At 46.7% G+C, this 25,110-nt stretch overlaps 1 protein-coding gene across 1 annotated transcript in view; it reads right to left on the reverse strand.

Annotated features, from left to right (window-relative positions):
* Positions 1 to 25,110, reverse strand: part of LOC142803980 (clustered mitochondria protein homolog) — a 133,057-nt gene that overhangs the window by 102,286 nt on the left and 5,661 nt on the right. Inside the window, exons 2-5 of the mRNA XM_075890379.1 lie at positions 12,679 to 12,917; positions 10,948 to 11,119; positions 9,909 to 10,052; positions 4,441 to 4,553 (exon numbers count right to left, since the gene is read on the reverse strand). Of these exons, the coding sequence (XP_075746494.1) occupies positions 4,441 to 4,553; positions 9,909 to 10,052; positions 10,948 to 11,119; positions 12,679 to 12,917 (668 nt within the window). The remainder of the gene's footprint in view (positions 1 to 4,440; positions 4,554 to 9,908; positions 10,053 to 10,947; positions 11,120 to 12,678; positions 12,918 to 25,110) is intronic.

Genomic DNA, 25,110 nt, shown 5'->3' on the forward strand with positions numbered 1-25,110 from the left:
AGGAGCTGGCGCATGCGTCGCAGGAGCTGTGATGGGCGACGGTCACCGAGCTCTGTAGCCGTGATGAGCTGTTGGACTCTGCTGTGTTCGGACTCAGACTTGCGGGAAATGATAGCTGCCTTCAACGTGTCGTAGGGATGGCTCGGGTGCGGCGACGCTAAAATATCAGCTAAGTCGTCGGCTACGTCCGGAGGTAAGCAGGATACCAGATGCCAGTGCCTCGTCTGTTGGCTGGTGATTTGCCGTAGACGGAAGTGTGCCTCGACCTGCAGAAACCATGTGCTGGGGCTGTTGGGCCAAAATAGTGGCAGGTTGACATGTTGAATCGCAGCGACTGCAGCACCGCTAGGTCTGGCGTCTTCTTGGGCGTCAGGATCGGTAGGATTGGTGGCAGAGCCAACGGGATCCATGGGGGATGATCAGGGCTGTGTGTTCTTTATCGGGTCACCATTAACTGTCGGAGCTAACACGGGAAAGATCCAGCCCTGACAGCGTTTAGTTTTCGAACTGATTTTTTTAAAATTATTGCGCTGCACCCGCCGCGCGGCCCAAATGCCAACTTCTTCTTCCTTGACGAGCGGCGCATTGAGGCGCTACAAACCTTAATAATTATTGAGATCGAAAACAGAGTACAGAAAGGGATGGTGCCATATCTGGTGGACTTGGCATTAAGGGGAGACGCTCCTCGAAAGCACTTTTTTTTTGTTATTCAACTTAGAGCTTCAGAAATTGGACCACTGATGCAGTTTTTCCTCCTGATTCCAAATCTGTAATCAGTTTTTACATAAGTGCAATAGTTTGGGAGTTGTGTTTCAAGTAATGGTGAAACTTGATAAGTTTTCCGGGAACTTTCGCGCATACTAAATGTTCATGCAGAGAGTTGTTCAATGGCTCCTTTTGCTCCCTATTAGCCATAGAGTGCCGATATCTAGCTAGAAATTGTGCTCCAACTTTGAAACTATGAAAAAAACATCTGTGTAGCAAAGTACCCTTTTTTTTCCACTCGACCACCATTAAATTTATTAATAGATATTTACAGCTGATAGGTTGTGCTGATTCAAGTAGATATCGGCACCCTACGCACTCTCCTCAATGTGTGTGCCAAATTTCGTCGTCGTATGACCATTCTAAGTGCCCGAAACACTTCCCGCAAAAAATGCAAATTGGCCAAAATTGCGAAATGAGAAAAACGCGTTTGAAAGTTTGAAAGTCTGTATTTACAAAAATGAAAAACGCAGTAGCACGAAACTTGTGCTGAACACATACACACATGTCCAGAGGGAATATCAGTTGTCTAAAACTCTCCAGCACCGTAGGTTTTCCCTTCCCGGCTGGTGCGGCAGGACTCTTCCACCCGGGCCCTCTTGGCTGCACTGCGACGGTGTGCCCTCGCCTCAGCGGTCTGACGCACATTCATCTTGTGCATGCGCATGCTGTCTCGGCGGTCGCTGAGGGTAACCAGGGCCTCCGAAGGAAGCACCCCAAGCTCTTCCAGCACCTTTTCAAAGCTCGCGTGGCCCCGGTTGAACCACAGGACTGCAATGGCTGTGGCTGTTTCCACAGCAGTCCGGGAAGCAAACCGGGTCTTTGGACACAGCAGCCATATTTTGCTGTTCAGGGACTCGGCCGCGTTCTGTGTCTTGCTGTGGAGGCACCGGGCAAGCAGCTTCGCATCTGTGAGACGCTTGTAGATTGGGAGGACTGCCAAACCCTGGGCCTTGGTCAGGAGGGGGGTGTGGCACGGTGCAGGCTGGCCCTGCGCCTCAGCACGTCGGTGCTTGCACCACGAGTCTGGGCCTGCAGGACAGAACTTGTGACTTCCAGCACCGTCTGTTGAGCACGAGTGCAAACATGAGGCCCATATGGCAGTGTACATCTTGTGGACATTTCCCCGATTGTTCACAATGGCCACCTGAAAGTAAGTTTGAAGCTTCTGGATGGTGGTCTCCTTCAGCTTCTCCCCTCGTGGAAGTGGCGTTGGCAGCTTCCGCAGGCCGGTGCCCAGACGTTTCGCCACGTGGTTGGTGCACTCCTCTTTTTCAATTGGAGTGTCAGGGTACACGTTGGCATCACAGACCCCGTTGTAGGCCTTGCTGTCTCCATCGCTTAGGAAGATGGTGAACCGCAGGGGTGTCTCATAGTCCACAGTCCTCTGCCAAATGCGCACTGCAGCTTCGGCCTCCATGGCATGCGAAGAACAGTCGCAATTCTTCTCACAAACGGGATGATGAAACGCCTGCCATGTTTCTTCATCGCCTCCCATGTCGTTATGCAAACTGCACGCCAGGCAGAAGTTGGAAAGCACTTCATAGTCCAGGCACAAACCAGTGTCCAAGGACACTACAGTTCCCACACCATTGTGGCTTTTGTGGCCTCTTTTTTGCCATGTGCCGTCAAACATGACTGGCACGTCACTGTTACCAGCCACCTCTTTGGTGACGCTGCGTGCCCTTTGCATGTTTTCACAGACAGCCTTCACTGCCGCACTGTGAATCTTTTTGCCGATAGCATGGAAGGTCTTATGGTGCATAGGGTTTGGCAATCCAACTACTGCACAAAATCGTGAAAGTTGCTCATGCCCGATACCGACGGCACGCGCTGCAAGCACCACTTTCAGGTTCACGGCAAAGGCGTCACGCGAACTCCCGCTGTCGTAGCTTCTGCTTGCACCGCGGCCGCCATCTGACGCGACCCGCTTCGACGAGTACGCGGACGAAAGGATGCTCTCCGAGCACTCCGCATTCTCGCAGTGTAGCTCCAGAAACGCCGAAAGGCCTTTCCGCTTTTTATTCGGTGCCCGAACTGCGAGTTTACTCTCGTGACAAACGGGGCATGCCGCGCCTGCGACGACGGCCGTCAATGCACCCAACTCGCACAGCACTACGCTTTCGGCACGATCGGCATTCGGCCTGACGTCGTTTTCGAATAACGCGATCTTTTTCTGCGATGCACTCACAAAATTCACTGCAGCGTTGATCTCGTCGTCGCAGTTGCCATGGTCGACGTTGCCGTGGTCGATGTTAGGCCTACCGGCCGCTGGCCCGTCGCGGACATTTTCGTTGGCGGTGGCTTTCTTGTACGTCCTCCGCCGCTTCCCTCTGAACTTGTTCTTACTTCTGTATTTCCGATGGTCGGCAACGGCCTTTTTCGGGCTTGCCATCGCACGAAAACAGCGAAAAATAACTCCGGAAAACAGTGAAGCGAACTACGGCAAGAAAACACGGGTGCTGTCAGCCAATGGCGGCCCTGCGTTAGTGGCGCGCGGTTTGAAACGGCGGGAAAAGACTGTTTTTGTTGCTTTTTTTTAAGATTTTTCGTGAACGTACGAGACTTCAAGAACCGGGATCGTGGAGAGTAAGGACAACTCTACACGAGCCAGCGGCCGCAATATGGCGGACAGCTCTCTTCGCGGCCCCGCGAGCACGCGAACAGCAGCCCGTTTTGTGTAAATTTCGTGATGCCGCGCGTCACTGCCGCTCACTCAGACGCGTTTTTCACTGACTTCTGATGCTTATTTCGCTGTGATATTTTCAGATGTCAAAATATAATGTATAAAGATGATAAAGCAACAAAAAACAGAAAAGGTGAAATTTGGTAAAAAAACGCGACTTTTCGACCCGCGTCTCCCCTTAAAGGGGCCCTGGAACACTTTTTGAGCATGGTCAGAAAATGCTGCCGATTGATGGTAGAGGCTCCTGACAACATGCGAGCCAAATATTATAGTGCAGCACGCAAACTGGAATTCAAAATAAATTATCAAAGTCAGCTGAAAATTGCCTTCTCTTCTCTCGACAAATCACGGAAGACGCTCAAAAATCACTCGTGAAAAGCCCATCTATCAACAATTGGCTGATTTGAAGATGGCACATTCGGTCGTTACAAAGATTGCCGGGAAAAGCCGCAACTTCACACGCGCCATCGCACTGAAAAAGTTGGGTATTCAAAGAAAAAAAAAACAGAACAAAAAAGTGCTCAAGGTCACGAGGCACACGTGATGCTTTTTTTCTTTTTTTGCTCCTGCCATCCATCCCTCTTTAGCTTTTAGCGCTTTCGTCGGGACAAGAGAGAATGCGATTGCAGCATGCCACAAATCTTTGTAACTCCACTCGCACTGGACGGATTCTTAAAATTTTTGCAGCATTGAATTCGTGAGGCAATAATCTCTTCCAGTGAATTCATTCCATGGTTATTCGAAAAAGTGTTTCAGGGCCCCTTTAACGTTGCTCTTCTAGGTGGGGAGAAGAGGGGATCTTTGAGACATGCAGTTGCACTTTGCTACACAAATGATTCCACGAGTAGTTTCACACTATGCATTTGGTAGAGGTGTCAGGGCTGTTGCATCCTACTCTCCCTAATGAAGTGTTCCTACTGAAGCGCTTAATGAATTAATCTCTGCCCTCAATCAAAGCCCCACGCTCGCTCAGTCTCTCTATCACCCACCTTCTGGTCCTTAGGCTGCGGCAGCAGAGGCACGAGCGGTGGGTTTTCCTTGCAGCCAGGGATTATGTAGTCGGGTGGCGTGCAGTCGACAGACTCCCCTCGGCTCTTCTTCTCTGCAGAGGTCAAGTGGCACATCACCATCATCAGCCTAAATACGCCCACTTTCAGGGCAAAGGCCTCTCTTACGTTTCATCAATCAACCCAATACTGTACTTGCTATGACGAGATTATCTCTGCAAACTTGTTTAACTTTCTGTTTTGCATGCAAGAGGTCCGTGGTTTGAATCCCCAAGCCATGTAATTCCCACCGGATTACAAGAAAGTTGGGTGTGGAGGGAATTGCATAAAAGAGGTCTGGGGTGTGGCCTCATACTGGCCATCACCCAACAAGGATTGGGCACCATGGGGAGGCGGGTACTTGGGGCATACATCCCATATGAGTAGCCCTAAGTGGGACAACACACAGGACAGGAGTCAAGCTTGTGGGAATTGAGGCTGGCCCGCTGCCTTTGCGCGGGCTTTCCCGCCTTTCCTACAATTCTCATGTCCCGACATGTCTGCCCTCCTTTGCTCTCAGCCGCGCTGGGAAGGGCGGAGTGACGTTTAACTCCCTCACCCGGTAGCGGATGTTGACTGTGGCGCCGCGCGCGGGGACCCCCGAGAGGTTTTTCGCGCGCTGCGTCGGGAGCGGTGAGTACAGTCCGGGACTTCAAACGGTGAGCCACGCTATCTTTTCCGTCCGTCGAGTCCCGTCGCTCGGGGCTCGTCGGACTTCGCTGACGGCACCTCGCGCCCGATGCGAAGGCTCATCTTTTGTTGCCCCGCTGCGTACTCGCGGCCGAAGGGCAGTACGGTGTCCTAGTGCGTGGCCTAGCTACGCCGACCCGTCTCCCTTCGAGGCCAACGCGAGCGCCTTTGCCCTCGCTCGAGCAACCGGGCCTTTGCTCCGGTGTCTCCGTGGATCACTTTTACCGCGGAGACGTGCTCGTGGCACCCCTGTGTAGTACTTTGTGCCCGTGGCGTGGATAAGCCTATTTGCTTTCCCGCCGCGCCTTTTTGCAACGGGCTGTACTGCGTTTGGTGTTGCCACAATAAAGTGTTGCGACTTGAGCAGTATCGTGTTTCCCGCCACGGCGACGGTTAACGCGTGCCCTGCGGCTCGCTAAGACCGGACCCACGCTGGTGGCCGTACTCCTTCGGGATACGTGTACACCACACTGGCGCCCAACGCGGTATCAAAAGCTCTAGCTTTTGACTGCTCTTAGCGAGTCAGTTCGCCTGCGCGATTCGGGCTCGTCGCAACATGGCTGCTTCGCGGGACTTTTGTCCGCTGTCCCTTTTAGCGGATGCCGCGTTGCACACGGAGGCCATTGCCTCTATGAACGGGAACCCTTCTGCACCCGTCCGTGTCGGCACCCCCTATTGCGGTGACGACACGGGGCGCCTAGCCGCTCCCTTTGGAGATGGCGCGTCGCTTCGGAATGGGCCTCTTGCCCTACCCGAACGTTATGTCTGCTTCGTGGCATGCCGCGTTGCACAAAGAGGCCGCCGCCTCTATCGACGGGCGCCCTTCGGCGCTCGCCTGTGTCGTCACCCCTTTTTGTGGTGAATACACTCCTACGTGGTAGCTGACGCGCTATCTCGTGCCCCCTGTTGTCTGCCGAGAACCTGGATTTCGGTGCGACGGCCGCTCGCGGTGCCTTAGCACATGCAAGCGTCGGGGGCGAAACAGCAGCTTCGCCGCCATTCGGCGAGAAGGGTGAGTCCCCATGCGGACAAATCTTGGCTGCTAACCAGGTAAGCGGCGCACCGCGAAGCGGCCGAGCGGGGGAGCTTTCCGAAGGCCACGAGGCCGAGAGCGAACCCGTGACGCCATGCACGCGGCCGTTGCTGCGGTCCTGAGTGGGCGCGATACCAGACTCCCCCATTTGGGAGAATGGGAATTGCTTTCAGCAGCGAAGAGCTACTGAAGGCTCAGCAAAGTGATCCGTTTCGAGTCTCGGAGGGACGGAGCGCCGTATACGCTGCTTGCTTTGCGGCGGGCGCCGTTAAACCGTCTTGAGAGGCGCGCCGTTACGCTGCTTGTTCTGCGGCGGGCGCGATTAGGGGGCTGATACAGCGTGTGTCGCTGAGTCCCCGGCGGATTCATTTTTGCTGGACCATGACGGGCTCCTGCTGAAGTATATAGCCACTGACGACGAGTCCTTAGACCCGTTTAAGGTGGTTATGCCCAAAAGTCTGAGAGCCGCACTGTTGCGATCCTCTCACGACGAATCCATGGCCGGTCACCTGAGTGGCTCGAAAGTTTTTGCAAACTGAGCGATGTTGTGACCAGGCCCGGCACGAAGCGTTGCTTTTATCGCTATTCCGTGCCTGCCACGTCTGACAAACGGTTGAGCCAAGGGTTGGAAAGCCGCCCGGTCTTATGAACCGATTGTCAGTGAGCGTCCGTGGCGCGTACTAGCTGAAAGATCCCCCTTGGGAAAACTCAGCCGTGCCCACATCGCAGACCTGAAGCCCTTTGTCACGGTCTGACGAGCTCGCGCCAGCGCCCTGCGGCACTTCGCGCAAGCAACGGGCACACCCGGAGCGGCGGACCGCATTCGGACCCCGCACCGGTATAATCTGAGGAAGCGGTCACCTTTGTGATTTCGCGCCGGACGGCGGACTTCTCCGCAACCGAAGGCCCTCAGTTTACCGTCTAGCCTCAGTATAGGTTAGCTTCTTTACGGCCTTTTCTCGTAAAGAAGTTAACCCCGCCCGGTCTGCTGCCAGTGTTTCTTTTTTTTTTTGAAGTGTTCATGTGTATTTTATTTTTTTGTCTAATATTAAGTGTTATTTGTGTTTTATGTCTTTTTTGCCAGATGTTTAGTGTCAGTTTGCTCTGTGTTTACTTTTTTTCGTGTTCGTTTCGTCTACCGCGAAGGGAGCTGTGTGTGACCTTGGGTGTCGGTGCTTGCCGGGGGAGAGAGACGAAGGACGCTTTGCGCCTACGCTCGCGCAGCCATCGGCGGTGTGTGTGCGTGTGTAAGTGCGTGACGCTTCAGTGCGAGCCCGCGAAGAGTGCGTCATGGCTGCCCCTCCATCGACGCGGACACTGGAGGTGCTGGGGGGGGGGGGGGGGGGTGGGCATTGACCCACTGATGTCAGACCATCTGGCTGTGCTCTGCTCTCGGCTGTCGCCGAAGAAGCCCTGCTGCCTTTTCCCACCATGGCTCCTGCGCGAGGCCAGCTGAAAGCAGCTATATGCTGCCGGCCAACGCCAGGGCGCCTCGCAGCCAATTTTGGTTCGGCCTCCCTGACCACCGGAGAAGCCCGGCTTCCCGCAACGTCCAGCTCCGTCATCGAGCCAGATATGCGGGGCCTCCGAACAACCGAAGCGGCTTTCATCGGACTCGCGGCTGATCAAGAGCAGCAACGAGCCATCAGTGAGCCCTCCCGTACCTCTGACCTCGCACTCGGGCATCGCACCCAGCGGACACTGTCACGCTTTTCCGCCCCTCCGCGCAGTGGACGCCATCCCACTTCAGCACCAACACGAACACTAGTCCCACTTTTGTGTGCTCCCTTCCGCAGTTATTTGTATAGCGTCGTGTGTTTGTTTTGTTAGTTATGTTTTGTTTCTCCTTTGTAATCTTTTTTTTTTAGCAGCAGTAGCAGGGCTGGACTGAGGTTAGCCTGCCGCTCATAGCAGTGTCATTTTAACTGCATGGGTGACGTCCGGCTGCCTTTTGCAGACCGGTAAAGGGCAAATTTAGGAGAGGGGGATGTGGGAATTGAGGCTGGCCCGCTGCCTTTGCGCGGGCTTTCCCGCCTTTCCTACAATTCTCATGTCCCGACATGTCTGCCCTCCTTTGCTCTCAGCCGCGCTGGGAAGGGCGGAGTGACGTTTAACTCCCTCACCCGGTAGCGGATGTTGACTGTGGCGCCGCGCGCGGGGACCCCCGAGAGGTTTTTCGCGCGCTGCGTCGGGAGCGGTGAGTACAGTCCGGGACTTCAAACGGTGAGCCACGCTATCTTTTCCGTCCGTCGAGTCCCGTCGCTCGGGGCTCGTCGGACTTCGCTGACGGCACCTCGCGCCCGATGCGAAGGCTCATCTTTTGTTGCCCCGCTGCGTACTCGCGGCCGAAGGGCAGTACGGTGTCCTAGTGCGTGGCCTAGCTACGCCGACCCGTCTCCCTTCGAGGCCAACGCGAGCGCCTTTGCCCTCGCTCGAGCAACCGGGCCTTTGCTCCGGTGTCTCCGTGGATCACTTTTACCGCGGAGACGTGCTCGTGGCACCCCTGTGTAGTACTTTGTGCCCGTGGCGTGGATAAGCCTATTTGCTTTCCCGCCGCGCCTTTTTGCAACGGGCTGTACTGCGTTTGGTGTTGCCACAATAAAGTGTTGCGACTTGAGCAGTATCGTGTTTCCCGCCACGGCGACGGTTAACGCGTGCCCTGCGGCTCGCTAAGACCGGACCCACGCTGGTGGCCGTACTCCTTCGGGATACGTGTACACCACAAGCTGTATGATGTAGCTTTTTGCCTGGCGGACCCCCAACAATTTTGTTGGAAAACAAAAACCTTTGCGATTGTGAGACTAAAAATAGGTGATTTTGTTACCCGCTAAATAACAGGAAACAATTTTGCTAATTTAGCAATGCAATACATGCATCAAAATAGGTCTGCACATATTAATTTGATGCCTTAGTGTGAAAAATTGCTTTAGGCAAATGTCTGATTAAAAAACACAAGGATAATAAAAACAGGTAACAAAACATGCCACCTTAATTGCAGAGTTAACACAAAGTAGCAAGAAAATATTGATTTACAGGGCTTAATGCCACAATGGAGGCTATGAAAGACATCGCAACAAGAGTCTGCCCACTAAATTCAATCACTTTTTCTTTTTAAAAATTTGTGGTAATCTACTTATGTAAATGTACACAATTATGCCACTATCACAAGGCCGTCGCCACAACAAAGAAGAATTGAAATATGAAAAACAAAGAAACACTGCAAACAACAAGCAACAATATTGGGCTGAATGTTGAGGAGTAAATATTTTTAGGAAAAGATTTTTTTCTGATATTTCAAGAATTTCAAGGTGCAAGGGCCACTAATGACCAAAATGCATTACAATACATGTAGTATTCAACAGCGAATTCAGAGAAAAGATTGGAAAGAATTTACTGTATAAAGGCAACAGTCACAGTAAAGTGCCGAAGATATATAACAAATAAAATGAAAATGCACTATGACTGTAAAATTATATGTTATAATATAGCATCAGATGATAAAAAAATTATGATGTCGCTAGCAATATCACTGCATCACAGCCATTAACGTAACGGACTCTCCTTTGAAGCACAGTTTCTTAACTAATTGCAATCATACTGAACAGATCTGTAAACACAGTAAAACGAATTGCAAAAGAAAATAGAACAGCCTCAAAAGAAATATGACCAGACAAAAACCACTCCTCACCCAGTATATCCCCTTGCGTAACTACATTAAGGAAGGCCAGGGAGCTGCAGTCCAGGCCGTTGTAGGCATCACCGGAGTCGAGGGACTTGAGCAGGTCTCGCACGTGACGCACGTGGATGCGTGCTTCCCGCACCGTGTAGGGCTCTGCGGAAGGCCAAGCCACATGCCACTTCATCAAGAAATGCTAACCCTAACCACAGCACTCAACCAGAAGCACACAGTGCAGCAACACTCCCACCTCGCGATTTTTCTTTCTCTTATCTGAAGAATAAACATCACAATGCCTGGAACAGGTACTGTGCATTTACAGTTGCGCTTCAGGTGGCAATGAAACACTCAACAGTAGGCGTGTTTCTTTTACAACATCGCTTCACTTGTTCTTATATGAATGCCCCCTGATGTGGAACATAAAATGCACTTCAGACATGCTGCTGCAATAGCCTTTCTCTGAATGGCACGAAAATAGATAAGCCGCTTCTCGGCACGGTTGATGGCCTTTGAAAAGATGGGAGCCGAAAGCATTTACATTTATTTTGTGAGGCGGTTGAGTAGAAAGGTTCGGAGATACCATTACAGCATGGCTTGCAAGTCAGGGTCTGTAAAACGCTAGACAGAAGCGAGAAATCGCACAGTGGGAAGACAACTGCTCAGGTTATAATTGTGGCAAAATCATCAGGAATAGCTGTGTAATGACGGTAAGGTTAAGCAGCTGCATGAAAAACCATACTATAAGCCCCACAATATGAGTAACGTAGGGATAAGTTTAAACGAAAACCCGCAGGAATGCAGAAATGATGCAAATATGACTCTTGTTAAGCGGAACTTTTAGGATAGAGATATCTAAGTTTAAAAGCAGTTCAGCAAAATTATCAAGCATAAGACCTATGCACTTACAACTGCACTTGAGCAGATCAACAACTAGAACAGCTAGCTAACAAAGCAGACTGTAAACACGGTGCCCATGTACCGCATTTACCCAATTTCAAAAATCCTATGCAACAAGTTGGTAGACCCTGCAAACAGGGCCGTGGACACCGACCTTCGACCACCTTGATGAGGGATCCCTCAACGAGCCCCGGGATGTTCTTGAGCTCAGCAAAATTGTCCAGCGTGGTGCCATCCAGCTGGAGACTGAAGCAGGTCCGATGGCAGGTGTCCTCCCGGTCCATCAGAAGCTGGTGGATCTCCTGGACCAGCTCCATGGAGCTAACCTGCAGAAAAATGTGGGCATTGGAATTACAAAATCAAGCAGGCCCCATTTCCACTATAAGCTGTCAAAGCGAGTACACCCAGATTTAAAAAAAAAATAGTCACATCCTTGGGTTCCGACATGCCCAAACGACGATAAAAGTAGAAGTTTAGAGAAGTACAAGGGGCGTAAAAGTGCAAAGCATAAAGCAAGACCAGATGTTCTTCAGCAAACTTACACAGTCTAACATTGACAGTCGTTTACATCAATAGCGTATTCATGTCTGAAAACCAAAGATTACAGCAACAAACTAAGAAGAATTTGTTTTTGCCTATGTGGCACTTGCTACAAGACATAATCACTGTAAAAAAGGCACACACAAAGCAGATAAGAAACGCAAAGCTGCCTGTGCTGTGTATGCACCTTGTTCTTTGTTCTTATCTCTGCTTCGTACACGTCTCTCTAGGTACAATCATGTCACAAAGTAACACTCACTTAAAAACACTATTAAAAACAAAAGCAAGCAAGCTTTTACAATTAAATTTGGTTCAAGAGTTTTACGAGCCTGAACCACAATACATTCTCAAGCCACACCATGGTGGGGAACTTTTAGGTAAATTTCAATCAGCTGTGGTTCGTCTAACGAAAACTAGAGAGAAAAACAATTTTTTTTTTACTCTTAACCTTTCACATTAATCTTTCACAAAAATAAAAGCACCCCTCTTGACACAAACCACTTGGGTAGCCAGGAATCGTGTAAAAAGCAAACCTAAATAGTTATGTGACATTCATACCTCTGTACCAACTTGTGATGTGAATAATTTTGATTACATCTGCTCGGGCAAACGAGACTTTTCATCACTAAAATGATGATGATATGTAGGGTTTAACATCCCAAAACCACAATATGATTATGAGAGACACCGTAGTGGAGGGCTCCGTAAATTTCGACCACAACGGCTTCTTTAACGTGCACCCAAATCTGAGCACACGGGCCTACAACGTTTTCGCCTCCATCGGAAATGCAGCCGCCGCAGCCAGGATTCGATCCCGCGATCTACGGGTCAGCAGCCGAGTACCTTAGCCACTAGATCACTGGGGCAGGGCTATCAGTAAAATGTATCTAATTGTGTACTGAGAGAGCCATAAGCTTGAAACAGCGCGTTCAAGGAAATTTCATTGAACCAATGCCGCCAAAGTACAAAAAAAAAAGAAAAAAATCTATGACATCAGTGACAATCACAAGCACATATTACAAGCACATAATCCCCTGTTGAGTATGAAAGTGTTTTGCCCTTTTTAGGAACATGCCCAAGCCATCAGATGATCGAAAAATGGAAAAAGAGGAGAGGGTAGCAGCATAGTTCAAAGTTGGATAAATAAACTTGATAAGACAGATGCTTGGGCTAGTTGGTGATTGGGAATCAACATATTTGCACAACGCAAGACAAGGAGTAGTTGTAACTACTCGCAGCGCTCTGTCCTTGTCTCTTCTTCTGTAGTTACGTCGTAACTACTCGTAGTCTTGCGCTGTGCAAATATGTGGATAAATAAAGAAGTGCATGCACTGCCGCCCCTCACCTGAATGTCGAATGTCTCCAAACCCGGTGCCTGAATTCGCACATTGAATCCTGTGTCCTGGATGAAGACCAGCTCCTGACCACCAGTCTCCGACGCGGTTTCTCCTGCAGCTGCATCCGGCTTGACGACAGCGCCATCTTCTTCCTCAGATGTCGAGGAACACTTGCCACTGTCCTCAGCCGAGCCAAGACTGGACGCATCCACCTCCGCTGCGGCCGTCATGGCTTCTGGCTTTGATTCTGCGCAATAAGGAAAAGACAAACAAAACAAAACAAATTGTACAACCTCGCACGGATGTTGTAGCATAGTGTGCAGGTATAGTTCTATGAATATGTACGGCCTTGTTGTTGGGTGGCACATGACCGTGTGTGTGAATGAAGGTAACTGGATATGATGCCAACCGGTGAGTGTTGAATTTTAGTTCACTCAATGTTCAACTTGCTACTAATTATTTTTGTTATTGTAGTAAAACGTGGCCTGACATCACTTGCTGCAGCTTGCCAGCAGAGCCGAGCACAATATTATTAATATGCTAAACACATCTTAGCTCTCAAATGCACCATGTCCAGGATGTGCCCGCCATGTTGTGCTAACAAAGCAAAAATACAACCTGCTTACTGTACATTCCAACTTATAGCACAAAATATACTACACACAATTTTATATAGCATAGTTGTGCATTCCTACAGTAATAATGCTCTAAGGACAATCACATAGGCATTTCCTTTGCTTGTTTCCTCTGTTTTCATGTGTTGTTTATGAATTTGGCATTCCTTAATGTCCAGAATATTTACATATCTCCAACTGTTCCACTGAACAAAACAGCAGCCAACGACATGGCTATGTGGTGATTCATAGCTCGTGCGCTGCAAATCGGCATTTAAAAACAATGGTGCACGTGATAAGAAAAAACAAATCGTTTACTCTGTTGCACTGCCTTTGCCTCTTAACTTTGCATTCTTTAAGGTTCAGAGTACCCTCTGCAGGTCCAATGAACCAAAGTTTTTCGTGCAGATGGTCAGAAACCAAGGCACTAAGAGGAGATGCCTTTGGTATAATATGCTGTCCTGTTCAAGCCATAGATATAATGTGGCAAAAGGAAATGTGGCAAGGATAGCATGCTCACAAACAAACCAAAGCAAACATTTGAGTTGAGAGACTAAATTCTTGGTAACGAGGAGAAGCAGTTAGGTAAGAGCACATTGCTTGACAACTGCCCTTGAGTTTGCAAGACTCGTGTGAAGCTATTGCTGAGGTCATCACACAATAATATCAAAGTAAAAAAAGTAGAAAGTCACCATGAGGGTTTTTTTACTTTGCAGAATTGTAAACAATTAATGAACAAGCTGTACATGATTATCCACCCTTAAAGAATCACTACTGCAAACTGGGATGTTCAGTGACACTTTATGCACTTCAAACATCACCGTGTCACTGAAAATTCATTTTTTCCAGACTCTGCACTTAAATGTTTTCTATTTGGAGACAGTAAAAACTGCAGGAAAAAAAATTATGACGTGCTTGAACACAGAACATGCACAAAAAACAATCGCACAGCTTAAAACATTTCATGACGACTACATTTGCAAAACTGCTGACTTACAAATATTTTCTATCTCTGTCTGGTTCTCTGAACTGTCTCAACTACGGCCAATTAGGTGAAACTGACATCAGGATAGTAGCCACAATAATTATGAAAGCTGGAGGCACAAACAGCTAAGGAAAAAGAATGAGGAGGAATCGCAAATAAAAGCCACGGTTTTGCAAGCCATCAACCCAAATACCTTGCATGTGGTGGAAGACATCTCTGAATTGTTTTCTTTCACTGTATCGTCCATTTCGAAGAGAATTCAAGATGACCATGATAAATGCTACCCTACTTGACTTTTTTCTTTCTTCCAACTGAAAGCAACTTATGTTTTTGCTTTGTACCAAGTCCACAGTTGCAGTTGTGCATGTCCTGAACTACAGCCTAGACATTCACGCGGTTCAAAAACAAAGACATTCACGCTCTCTGCAAACGAAAAGGTAAATTGAGACCATTATCTTAATAAACAACGTCAAATTTTTTACCATCACTACAGAACCACAAATAGCAACAAGCCATAAACAAATTTGTTTCTAATGCCAAGTTCTGCCATTAAAAACAACAGTAAGCTTAAGCTAATGGCAACAAACTCGTATCACTGACTAATTTGCTGCAAGGTTAAGATGTGCAGAGACATTCATAAAACAGAAATGCACATCAGTAGGAAACTGGAGTTGTCCACCAGATGTCTATGCAAACACACAAATGGGGCAACAATGGTGCAAGGTACTTGGAAGAAAAACCACTAATGTTCGAAAAATAAGGAAAAAAAAAATTACACAGACATTCTTTCACAAGGGCTCCTTGAATGCGCAAAATATATACCAAAGAAATGACAGTCTCACAGCCTCGGCGCACTTTTCTTTTTCACATTAACATGAGAGTGGCAGCGCAAAACACGATAAAATCGAACACAGGGGGAACTGTGTTGCCAGACTAAATCCCACTTGAAGTGTATGTAATCTTGACTCCTCTTTTGTTAAAGATAATGTCCAGCAAGATTAGTACTGCAACCTGCCCAAGCTCTGTTTTACCCTCAATAGGACGCAGGCAAACGAAGCCAACACGTGAAGTTTGAGGGACCCGAAGCAAGCCACCAATGAAAGTAGATATGCAGAGTGCAAAGAGCTGTCTTATCTCCTGTCAACTTTGACATGAAGAGAAGATGAATGAACCAACTCTTCGTTTATCATACAAGACGCAAAGAAAGTGCAGTGCACAGCTGCGGAAAGTTCACTGTCCCTTGCTTTGCTTTCTAACACAATGTATTACCAATGTGTTCCTTGTTCAAGCAGCCACGTCTCAATCTTTACAGAGATGCCAGAGCTACTAGAGCAGCTCACCATAAGTCCACCTCACTTGACTCCCACCTTTTACCGACTGTTTCGTAGCTCATTTCCTCGCTCTAAGACTGCATTTCACAGTGTTCCATGCCGTGTTGCTTATAGATAATAGATGTCAGGGCTTTGTGTCCCGGAACCCCAATATAGTTATGAGAGACAATGGAGTACAGAGCTTCGGAAATTCTGACCGCCTGGGGTTCATCGATGTGCACTTAAACTAAGCACACGGGCCAGCTTTTATAATTTTTTTTTTTCTCAACTGAAATGCGGCTACCACTACTGGGATTCCATCCAATGGTCTTTGCATCAGCCGTGTACTAGTGTAACCACGACCCCTGCCGTGGGCGATTGCTTATAAAAACTGCTAACATAAGGAACTACACCTAGGGAACACCAGCAAACTCTAAACCTGCACTACCAAGGTTATACATAAGAGAAAACGGACATAGAATGACAGTAAGACACCCTAACTTCGGTACTCAAGAGACTCCTCACCCTTCGCCGTGTCGCTACCACTACCACCACCTGCCAACAACTCTCCTGTGGCCATCTTCAAGAGGCAGCCCTGGCTCAAGTACACGACCCTCCTCGTCCCATCCTCTTGAGGCACAAGTAAGAACATTTCGGGAGAAGCTCTCTTGATCACAGGATTTTCACCACACCACCACACCACCAACCCCACCACAATCGTTGCAGCCAGCAGAGCTACAATAGACCAGCCCAACCACTGAACGCTCACCACATACTACTCTCGGCTGGACAAGGCCCCTGTTCAGCAGCGCCACAGTACCAAGAGAGCGAGATAACCGGTTTAAAGGATCTGTCAAAAACAAACACCAGGGAGACTGGAGGAGACACTAGACAGCCCAGCATGGAGCGGCCCGAGATAAGATACCTAGAGCTAGAGAGAAGGAAAGAGAGGGAAGTGAAGAGATAGCATGCCTGTTTGCTTTGTGGTCATCTCCAGAGGTTATCACATTGATTCAGGGGGGCACGCTCTTCTGCTTTCTCCCTTCTCGGACGTCTGTGAGAAGGCACTGGCAATTAACGTATACCCTTTCCCATCTACTATGGCTAGCTCGTGCCTACTGTTTGAAATAAAGAAAAAGTGTGCAATTATATGGCTTCGAGATTAGGTTCTGCCAAGCAGTCGAGTGACCCGCATGCGAATGAAATAAAGCTGTGCTTGTGCCCCTCTGCTCTTCGCAAAAAGCAATGACTGTGCTATGTTTTTAGTCTATGACAACATTGAGTGGACCAACAATAAACAAATATTTTCTCACCTACCACCAACACCCTCACTTTTACACCACATTCCAGGGCAAGTGCTGGAAGTGTAGTGAAAGCACTTGCAAGATTTCACTATAAAAGCAAATATGAGTGCACACAACGGATATGAATGTTTTAAGATTATACCCAACAATCTGAACATCTCTAGCACATATTGACACATGTAAAGAAGAAAAACTTGTTAGGAGAAATCCCTCAATAAACAAAAGCTGTTCTAGATACAGTCTCGTATGTCAGTGGGGCTTTTGTGTTGTTGCAGTATGATTAAAAATAATATTCACATACATACATTTACGTGTGTTGTCTCGTGACATTATTTCTTGTGTTCTCAGGTGTCCCCAGCAAGCACACCCACCCAGCTATGGTGAAGATAATTTGAAAAGATTTGAAGGGAGGGCCCTTGTTCAGTCATGGATCAAAACTCAAAGTGGTGAAAGAACATCCACTAAGAATAAGATTTAGCTGTGTTGTACTGGCATATAAAAAATTGGCCCCGTATCTGCATGTTTCACTGCAAATGTCATCAAAAGACGACAGTCTTGCGTGTTGAGAAAGTGAACAAAAGGTTTTTTTGATCTGCACGAGAAAATTGGTGAATTGTATTCTGGAAGCGTTACGTTGAAGAGTATCGATCCGTGCAGTTAAGGTGAACGAGCGCATCGAGGCATGTTAGACACGGGTGCCATGTGGCAGTTATCTTCGAAAACGAAGGAAGGCGTGTGCGCCCACTGAGAAAGATGCACGCCTGTCCCGGAGGCGATAAGGTGTAGAGCGCACAGCGACGGGCAGGTGACACCACCGCGTCGTCTTGGCAAAGAGTTGAAAAAACTTGCCTTTTTGAGCATCGCGTTGCACTGTCAGCACAGCGTGATAAATGCTAAGGTCTTTAGAATCACTTGTGTGTGCCTTCTCTAGTATAAAGACACACACACACAAAGCATAGACGTGTTGTTATGGTGCCTCAGATATGCACAATAATTGCTTTTTAATTGACAATCGCACAAGTATGAAAGCTGAAATTTGAGCAATATTGGTGGGCACTGCGAATGGGGTTGGCCGTTTGAGGTATCGTGTGGTGCCATTTGGCGTATAGTTAACGCGGACAAACAGACAAAAATTTCGGCATCGAAAGTCCCCAAGAAAGACCATCGTCTTTAAAACTGTCAAAACGACGGGAGTGAAAGAGGTGTGTGAAGAGGGGGAGGGCTTTCTCGATCACAGGCGCATATTTTAAATATGTCCGCCTCAGTGAAACAGTGGGCTAGGGTGCCCAACTGCTGACCCGAATATTGCGGTTCTGTTTCAGCTGTGGCAGTTGCATTTCGATGGAGGCGATTTGGTAGAGGCCAGTGTAATATGCGATGCCAGTGCACATTAACCAGATGGTCAAAATTTCTGAAGCTCTTCACTACGGCATCTCTCGTAATTATCAATTTTGAGACATAAGACTTTTATTATTCCTATTATATTTCAAATACATTAGATGGTTATTAAATGGGACCTGAAGGGACAAGAAAAATGTGTTCCTTTTAACAGGAGTATTGTTCAGTGAAAGCGAGCAGGGGTATAGAATACAATACAAAATTATTATTATAAGAGATTGATCCGCTCAAGCAGCCATATCCTTCAACAGATTTGCATTTACTGAGGGTCAACTGTATCCAACGGGTAAAATTGAGTGGAGGGCTTGCTGGGAATTTCACAGTACATAGCGTTTTGCTTAGTATCCTGTTGCGAGTGTTTGCTTAATCCAAAGAGGTTTTTTTAACTCACTGACTATACAACACTACGCTTCAAGATTTAAGGAAATGTTAAAAAAAAATGAAAAAAAAAAATCTTTCGCGCAAATGCAGTGCGCTATCACGGTAATAAAAGCACGCTTCTTAAACTAAGACTATGTTTGAGAAGCCGGAAAACGTGCAGAAAACCAAACATGTAATGCAGCCAGTTTGAGGTTGCCCCTACCCCCCTTCATACCAAGTTGCCACAACATCGTAGGTTATGATAGCATTTGTCAGGGCGAGCACGATTTTCTGTCAATAAAAATTTATTGCACTTCTTTCCAAGTGACCCAGAGACTCCACATAGCCAGTTGCCTAGTACTTTTACTGAGAAAATGGGGCCAGAGCCCCCCGCCCCCAAAGACTTTGAAATCCTTTGCATCCCACTCGAGTGCTGAAGATTCGGAGCGAAATTCTGAAGTGAAATTTTGGCCTATATTTTCTTTTCGAAAAGGAAGTCTAAGATGAGTAATTAATGTGATTCTCAGGCAACAGCTTATCTATCTAAGCTTGCATAAAGAGACCACCACAGTGCTTGAACTGACTGATGCCAGTATGCGGAAGCTCAGACTAGCGATTTTCGATGGCCTTCTTAATTAATTCCACTGTATCATGGAAAAAAAAAATCTTTTTGAAGCTACAATGAATAGAACAGCCTGCACATGCACCAGCTACCACAGATGCTTTGCCTGCACAAGCTTGCAGGAAACAGCTGCCCAGCTGCTTTGCATCCTCGGTACAGAACACATGTCTCTGGCCATAACACTAAACCCCCGACGCTTTATGCATCTGGTGTGGGCTCGATTATTCGAGAATAAATGTAGGCAGCTCACCCCTTGCTGCAGCTTAGGAACTTGTTTTGCGCTTGTGAATGATATCTGATTTTTCTATGTACATTTCTGCGTCGACTGAGGATTGCAGTTCCCACCCACAAAGCTCTTGTTTCTGTCTCATTATACCTTCCTCTTGCTAATAGTTTTGTCTTTAGTAATTGGTAATAGTGCAAAGAGCAGGCACTTCTAGCCCACAGGCTACTCAATTGTTCTGACTAGCCTACACATATACCATTCATGAAGTATTCAGTTCCCCGAGTCACAAAAGCCAGATGCAAAAGAAGAATCAGTGGCTGAAGATGCTCTGTTTTGTAAATATTATTGAGTTATGCAAGTGCTATTGAGCAAAACTTTACTTTGTCTCTACCAATGTCTTATGACAGTTTTGAGAGGAACACACCAGGCCAACACAACAGTAGCTCTGTGTCAATCCAGTCAGCCAATGCAAGTCTACAAAGATCTCTAGGCAAACTGGAGTTTTGCGGTAACGTGTTTATGGACTTTGTAACAAACGACAGCAACTCAATGGCATGGTGAAGTTTTTCAGCAAAGTACAAAAAGCTACAAGAAGTAGTTTTCAGGCGTTTCTTGAGTGTGTAATTATAACAAAAAGATTAAGTCTTTGAAGACCAAATGAGCAGTCATCATTCCAGGGTCACTAATAGCACATGTTTGCTAAAGCTGCAAACTTGAAACACCAACTGCATTTGCACTTTTGAAGAACCACTGAAACTTGCACTACATATGCTGGACAGGAAGTGCTCACTTATTCTCATGCATTGCAGTGATGTCCAAAATACCATGCCACCCCCCCCCCCCCCCCAAAAATAAGAATGGCGTCCCTTTGCTAGTACTTTCACAATATATCCAGTGTTCAGCATTACTCCGCCAATGCGCAACTCTTGCTGAGGGGAAGGAGTAGTGATCGACTATTGTCAAGTTCGTTTTTACATGACACTCAGACAATTTCAAATTCCAAATCAGCGCACATGGATCAAAACTTTAACAAGAGAATCGGAAGTGTTATTCCAGCACCATAACAGTGCCAAATAAAATGTGAAAAGTCCAATAATGATAATATCTGGGGTTTTACGTATGAGAACCACGATACAATTGACAGGCTCCATTGTGGAGGGCTACGGAAATTTTGACTATCTGGTGTTCCAACCTGCACTGACATCGCAAAGTACATGGGCATCTGCCATTTTGCGTGTATCAAAATGCGACCGCCCTGGTTGGGTGAAATTGTCCCGTGTCGCACATCGCACACAAGCAAAACAGGTTAAATAATTTTAATTCTGGCTTTTTTTTACTCACCGAAACCTCGATGTGATTATGAGGTATGCCGTAGTGGAAAAATCCAAATGAATTCTGACCAACTGGGATTCTTTCACGTGCACCAAAATCACACCACACAGCTGCACTCTTAGACATCGTCCCCGTTAAAGTGCGACAACTGTTTTGGGAACTGAGCACGCATCCTCAAACTCAAGAGATGCAACACCAAGTCAGAGTATGGCAGGTGATCAAAATCAATACATACCTGCCCCCTACAGAGTGCCTCATAATTATACTGTGGTTCTGGTACATAAAATATGGGATTAACCTAGAAAAATTAAAGGTGACAAAAAAAATGTTGCTGTGTTAACCTAAGTGGAAAGCAAATGATGAAATAAATGTGCATAATGAGTACGGCATCTTTCAGGAGGATATAGTAGGGTAAATGAAATATGTCAGTTTTTACGTAATATTTTAGAAACTGCCGCAAGTATGCACATAAAGTTTCATGCGCTAACAAAGAATGCCGCTGGTTATCATGAGACACCCTTATTTTTATGCCTAAATTTCCTATCTTTCCTATGGTTGATTCCAAATTTTAAACTGGGTTCACTTATTCAGTGTACCTTTTCTCTGTATTGACTGAAAGGAATGTAATGATATTCAGCCGTGTTATTGTAGAGACTATTAGGTTATATTTGAACTAAAAAGAATAGGACATCTTCTACGGAGTTTTGTCCAAAATAAAAATAAAACTATTGCATGCACAAAGTCACAGCGGGTGCGTATTGCTGTAGGCTTATTTCGAAGCTTCACTTTTCATGAAATCAACACACTTTTAAAATAAAAGTTCACATCGTTTTTGATGTCGCACATGCATGCAAAGTCTCATCAAATGTGATTCAACACTTTTGTAGAAAAGCTACGTCGAAGTTGAAAAGCTTGTAAAAAGCACAGTTTGACGAGAAAAAAAAAAGTTTTACGTGTGTGTACTGCTTACGCCAGAGGGCGCGTGGTGCACTTTGGCTTGGCATTTAAACCACTTGGAGCGACTGCTCAACTTTGAGCTTCTACAGGTTTGTTCCTCAGAGTGCAGTGAATTTTTCGGTGCCCAAATTGCAAATTAAATTTTTTTGGGGGTTTAACCTACCTAATTACCTCAAAAGCACAACTGCAGTTCTCGCCCGTTACAACACTCCGACCACGTGTCATACACAGACTGCAAGTGGGAAGCTCGATGTGGGCACTCATTACTAAGCCTGTAATGCTACTTCCAGCCTGTGTGATGATACTCGCCGTGCCTCATTATTCACAGAGGTACACTGACCAAAACAACAAGAATAAAACAGGTGTCGAGCAACCACACTGCACACACAAATAACGGTAGGTGCAACAACATGACGGGAGGGTGGATTCAGCCAACAGCTGGCAGCAAGAAAACGGACCCTGTCAACCGATGCAGCACGGCGAGTGTTACGATGAAGAAACACTGCATGAGCTGTGATGTGAGGAACCAATAAGGGCTGGACAACTACTGATAAGAGGACATGCATCAGTTACAGGTTTCAGTTGTAATGGCAGGACATCGAAGTGCAGCTAGTGAATGACACACTAAAGGGAAAGCTTCAGATAGGCAAATTAGAATACTGCTGCAAGTCTAATATGTTTCATCCGAAACAACGTACAACGAAGTCCCTTTGTGCCTCGGTCTTTTACCCAACACACAGATGCACACAATGCTACATGTCTCTACAGGCCTGCTTTGACTTCAAGCCACTCTCAGCAACGAGGCACAATGTCCACAATGCCGTCAACTATTTCTGAACAAAGGTGTGCAGATGCCTCTATAACTGTGAGCAAACATAAGAAGTGCACATCCAGAAGTCACCAGCTGTGAGCGTGAGACTGGAAAACTTGAGAGGATTCGCAAAGAAAAGCTGCGCACTGAAACAAGTCAGGTACTTCCTTCAATTAGCTTAAGGTGCGTACAAAATACCACCTGCCTTATGAGGCAGGCCAACTGATAAACAGCCATGTTATTGATGATTATCATGAAGTAACCTATGAACCTAGATGGATGGGCTGTTCAATTTTAGATTTCCCTTGGCACTGCTCCCAGCACATCAGCGACGAAAACAAACAACCTCCACTAAACTGTCTCTCGACAAAAAATCCAACTCAACTGTGAACCAATGAGCCGTTCTTTCTACTTCCCTTCCCGCGTTTTGAATACCCAAATAAATTGTTAAAAATTATTGCTTGCACTGTTTACGAGTTCTAACCATGGTTTTTTTCCTTTTCGGAAACCGAAGGTCAGAAATGAATTGTCTTAATATGCTGACAGTTGTAATATGCTACCTAACGCTTTTGCACCTCCAAGGTACAACCAGTGTACCAGGCTAGTACAAGTGGGCTAAAAGTTCTGTGCCCTTTTCTCAATGCCTAGCCGAGTTTCAGGCACTGTTTCCCAGCCATGAAATTAAAGAACTGCAATCCACCAGGTCTGCTGCATGGACCTGCTATAAATAAAAACGTATATAGAAATTCTTTTTGGTGTTCCTATCTTGGCAGTATCTTGCTGCAGATTGCTGAACGAGAACTTTTTACACTGATCCACCTTTTGCCAGCTTCCAGGAATTCCGAGAACCAATTTGCACACTGCCCAATCATGTACCAGTTATATCGTCAAACTGTGTTGTTTACCCCCCTCTTAACGGACTATACTACCAAGAAGCCAGATGAACATGTCTGTCATAAACCCAAAAAATGAGAACACTGATGGTCAGAGTGCGATGCCACTGCCTCAACTCTTCACGTGAACTCCTGCAGAAGTTTGACAGTTGATTGTACAGTATTCCTGCCGCACAAAACGTGCAAAGTACTTGCCGCGGGACACGACCAGGGGGGCCACTCATGACGACCGCACTTGAACATCGCATCCAGGGAAGCCAGAGAGTTGAAGAAGCATGAGATAATGACCGAGCGCCACTGCACCCATTTATGCAGTGGCTTGAGCGAGCCTTTGGTGGTAAAAGAACTGTATCGAATCTCGGGAAATTTCCGAATTTCGAGAGCTCGTTTTGCCTTGCCAGACACATTAAAGCTAACAGAAAAGCAAGACGAACAGTGCATATTGAATTTTTTTCAGTAATTGAGGTGCAAATGCTTACATGATGATTACTACAAATAACATGACCTATACTTTCCTTGGATTTTCACATTGCTTGAAATTTATTTTGACCCCCCAACTGTCAGCATAATCCATGTTTATGTTTTTCCTTTCATTTAACTGCTGTATTCCTAATTAATTGAAAGCCACACACGACATGCGCTTGACAACATGACATAGCATTCTTGACAGGAGGTACAAACTTTTCGGATGCTAAAGTTTTCAAATATGATTACTGGTGCCCAATCTTTTTATAAGGCGCTGCATTCAGTCTGAACACAACATAATGTTAATTCGTCATCATTCTCAGCCCGTTTTACTGCACTGCCGGACGAAGGCCTCCTCCAGAGATCTCCAGTTCACCCTATCCTGTGCAAGCTGGTTCCATTTTATCCCTGCGAACTTTCCGATTTCGTCCCTCCACCGAACTGATTTTTCCGCCTTCGTTTCGCATCACTTCGAAACCATTCTTTTGCTCATACTGTCCACTGGGCTCGCTACGCATTACATAGCGAGCCCAGGTGCACCTATTTCGCTTGATGTCCACAAGGATATAAGCAAACCCTGTTTGTTCCCTCACCCACATTCTGCCATCAACTAATTTTCCAATGTTATTCCTATCATTCTACGTTCCATTGCAGGCTGCGTGATTCTAAACATTTTTTTTCTAGTCGTTTTATTATTCCCAATGTTCCAGCCCCATATGTACATACACTGGCAGTATGCAGTGTAGGCATACATTCTGCTATAAATGACGGGGGCAGATTTCCTGACATTATAGGGAGTAGCTGCCAAATTTGCTCCAGCCCATTCGTATTCTTCAGCGAATTTCTTTTTCGTAAACAGGCTCTCCTATTAGTAGGCTATTCAGCATGATCTTTGTCTTCATCATAAATGACCCATTCAAATCAATACAATTAATTTTAGAATTTCACGTGGCACTCAAATATTTAGAATTACTATACAACTGTAAAGTTTTGCCATGCCATCATGAGACATGGTCGATTGATTGACTGATATGTGGGGTGTAGCTACCCAATACCACCATATGATAATAGACGCCGTAGTAGAGGGCTTCGGAAATTTCGACCATCTGGGATTCTTTAACGGGCACCCAAATCTCAGCACACAGGCCTACAGCGTTTTCACC

Source organism: Rhipicephalus microplus, chromosome 3 (assembly GCF_043290135.1).
Source record: "Rhipicephalus microplus isolate Deutch F79 chromosome 3, USDA_Rmic, whole genome shotgun sequence".
In the NCBI taxonomy this organism is placed as follows: domain Eukaryota; kingdom Metazoa; phylum Arthropoda; class Arachnida; order Ixodida; family Ixodidae; genus Rhipicephalus; species Rhipicephalus microplus.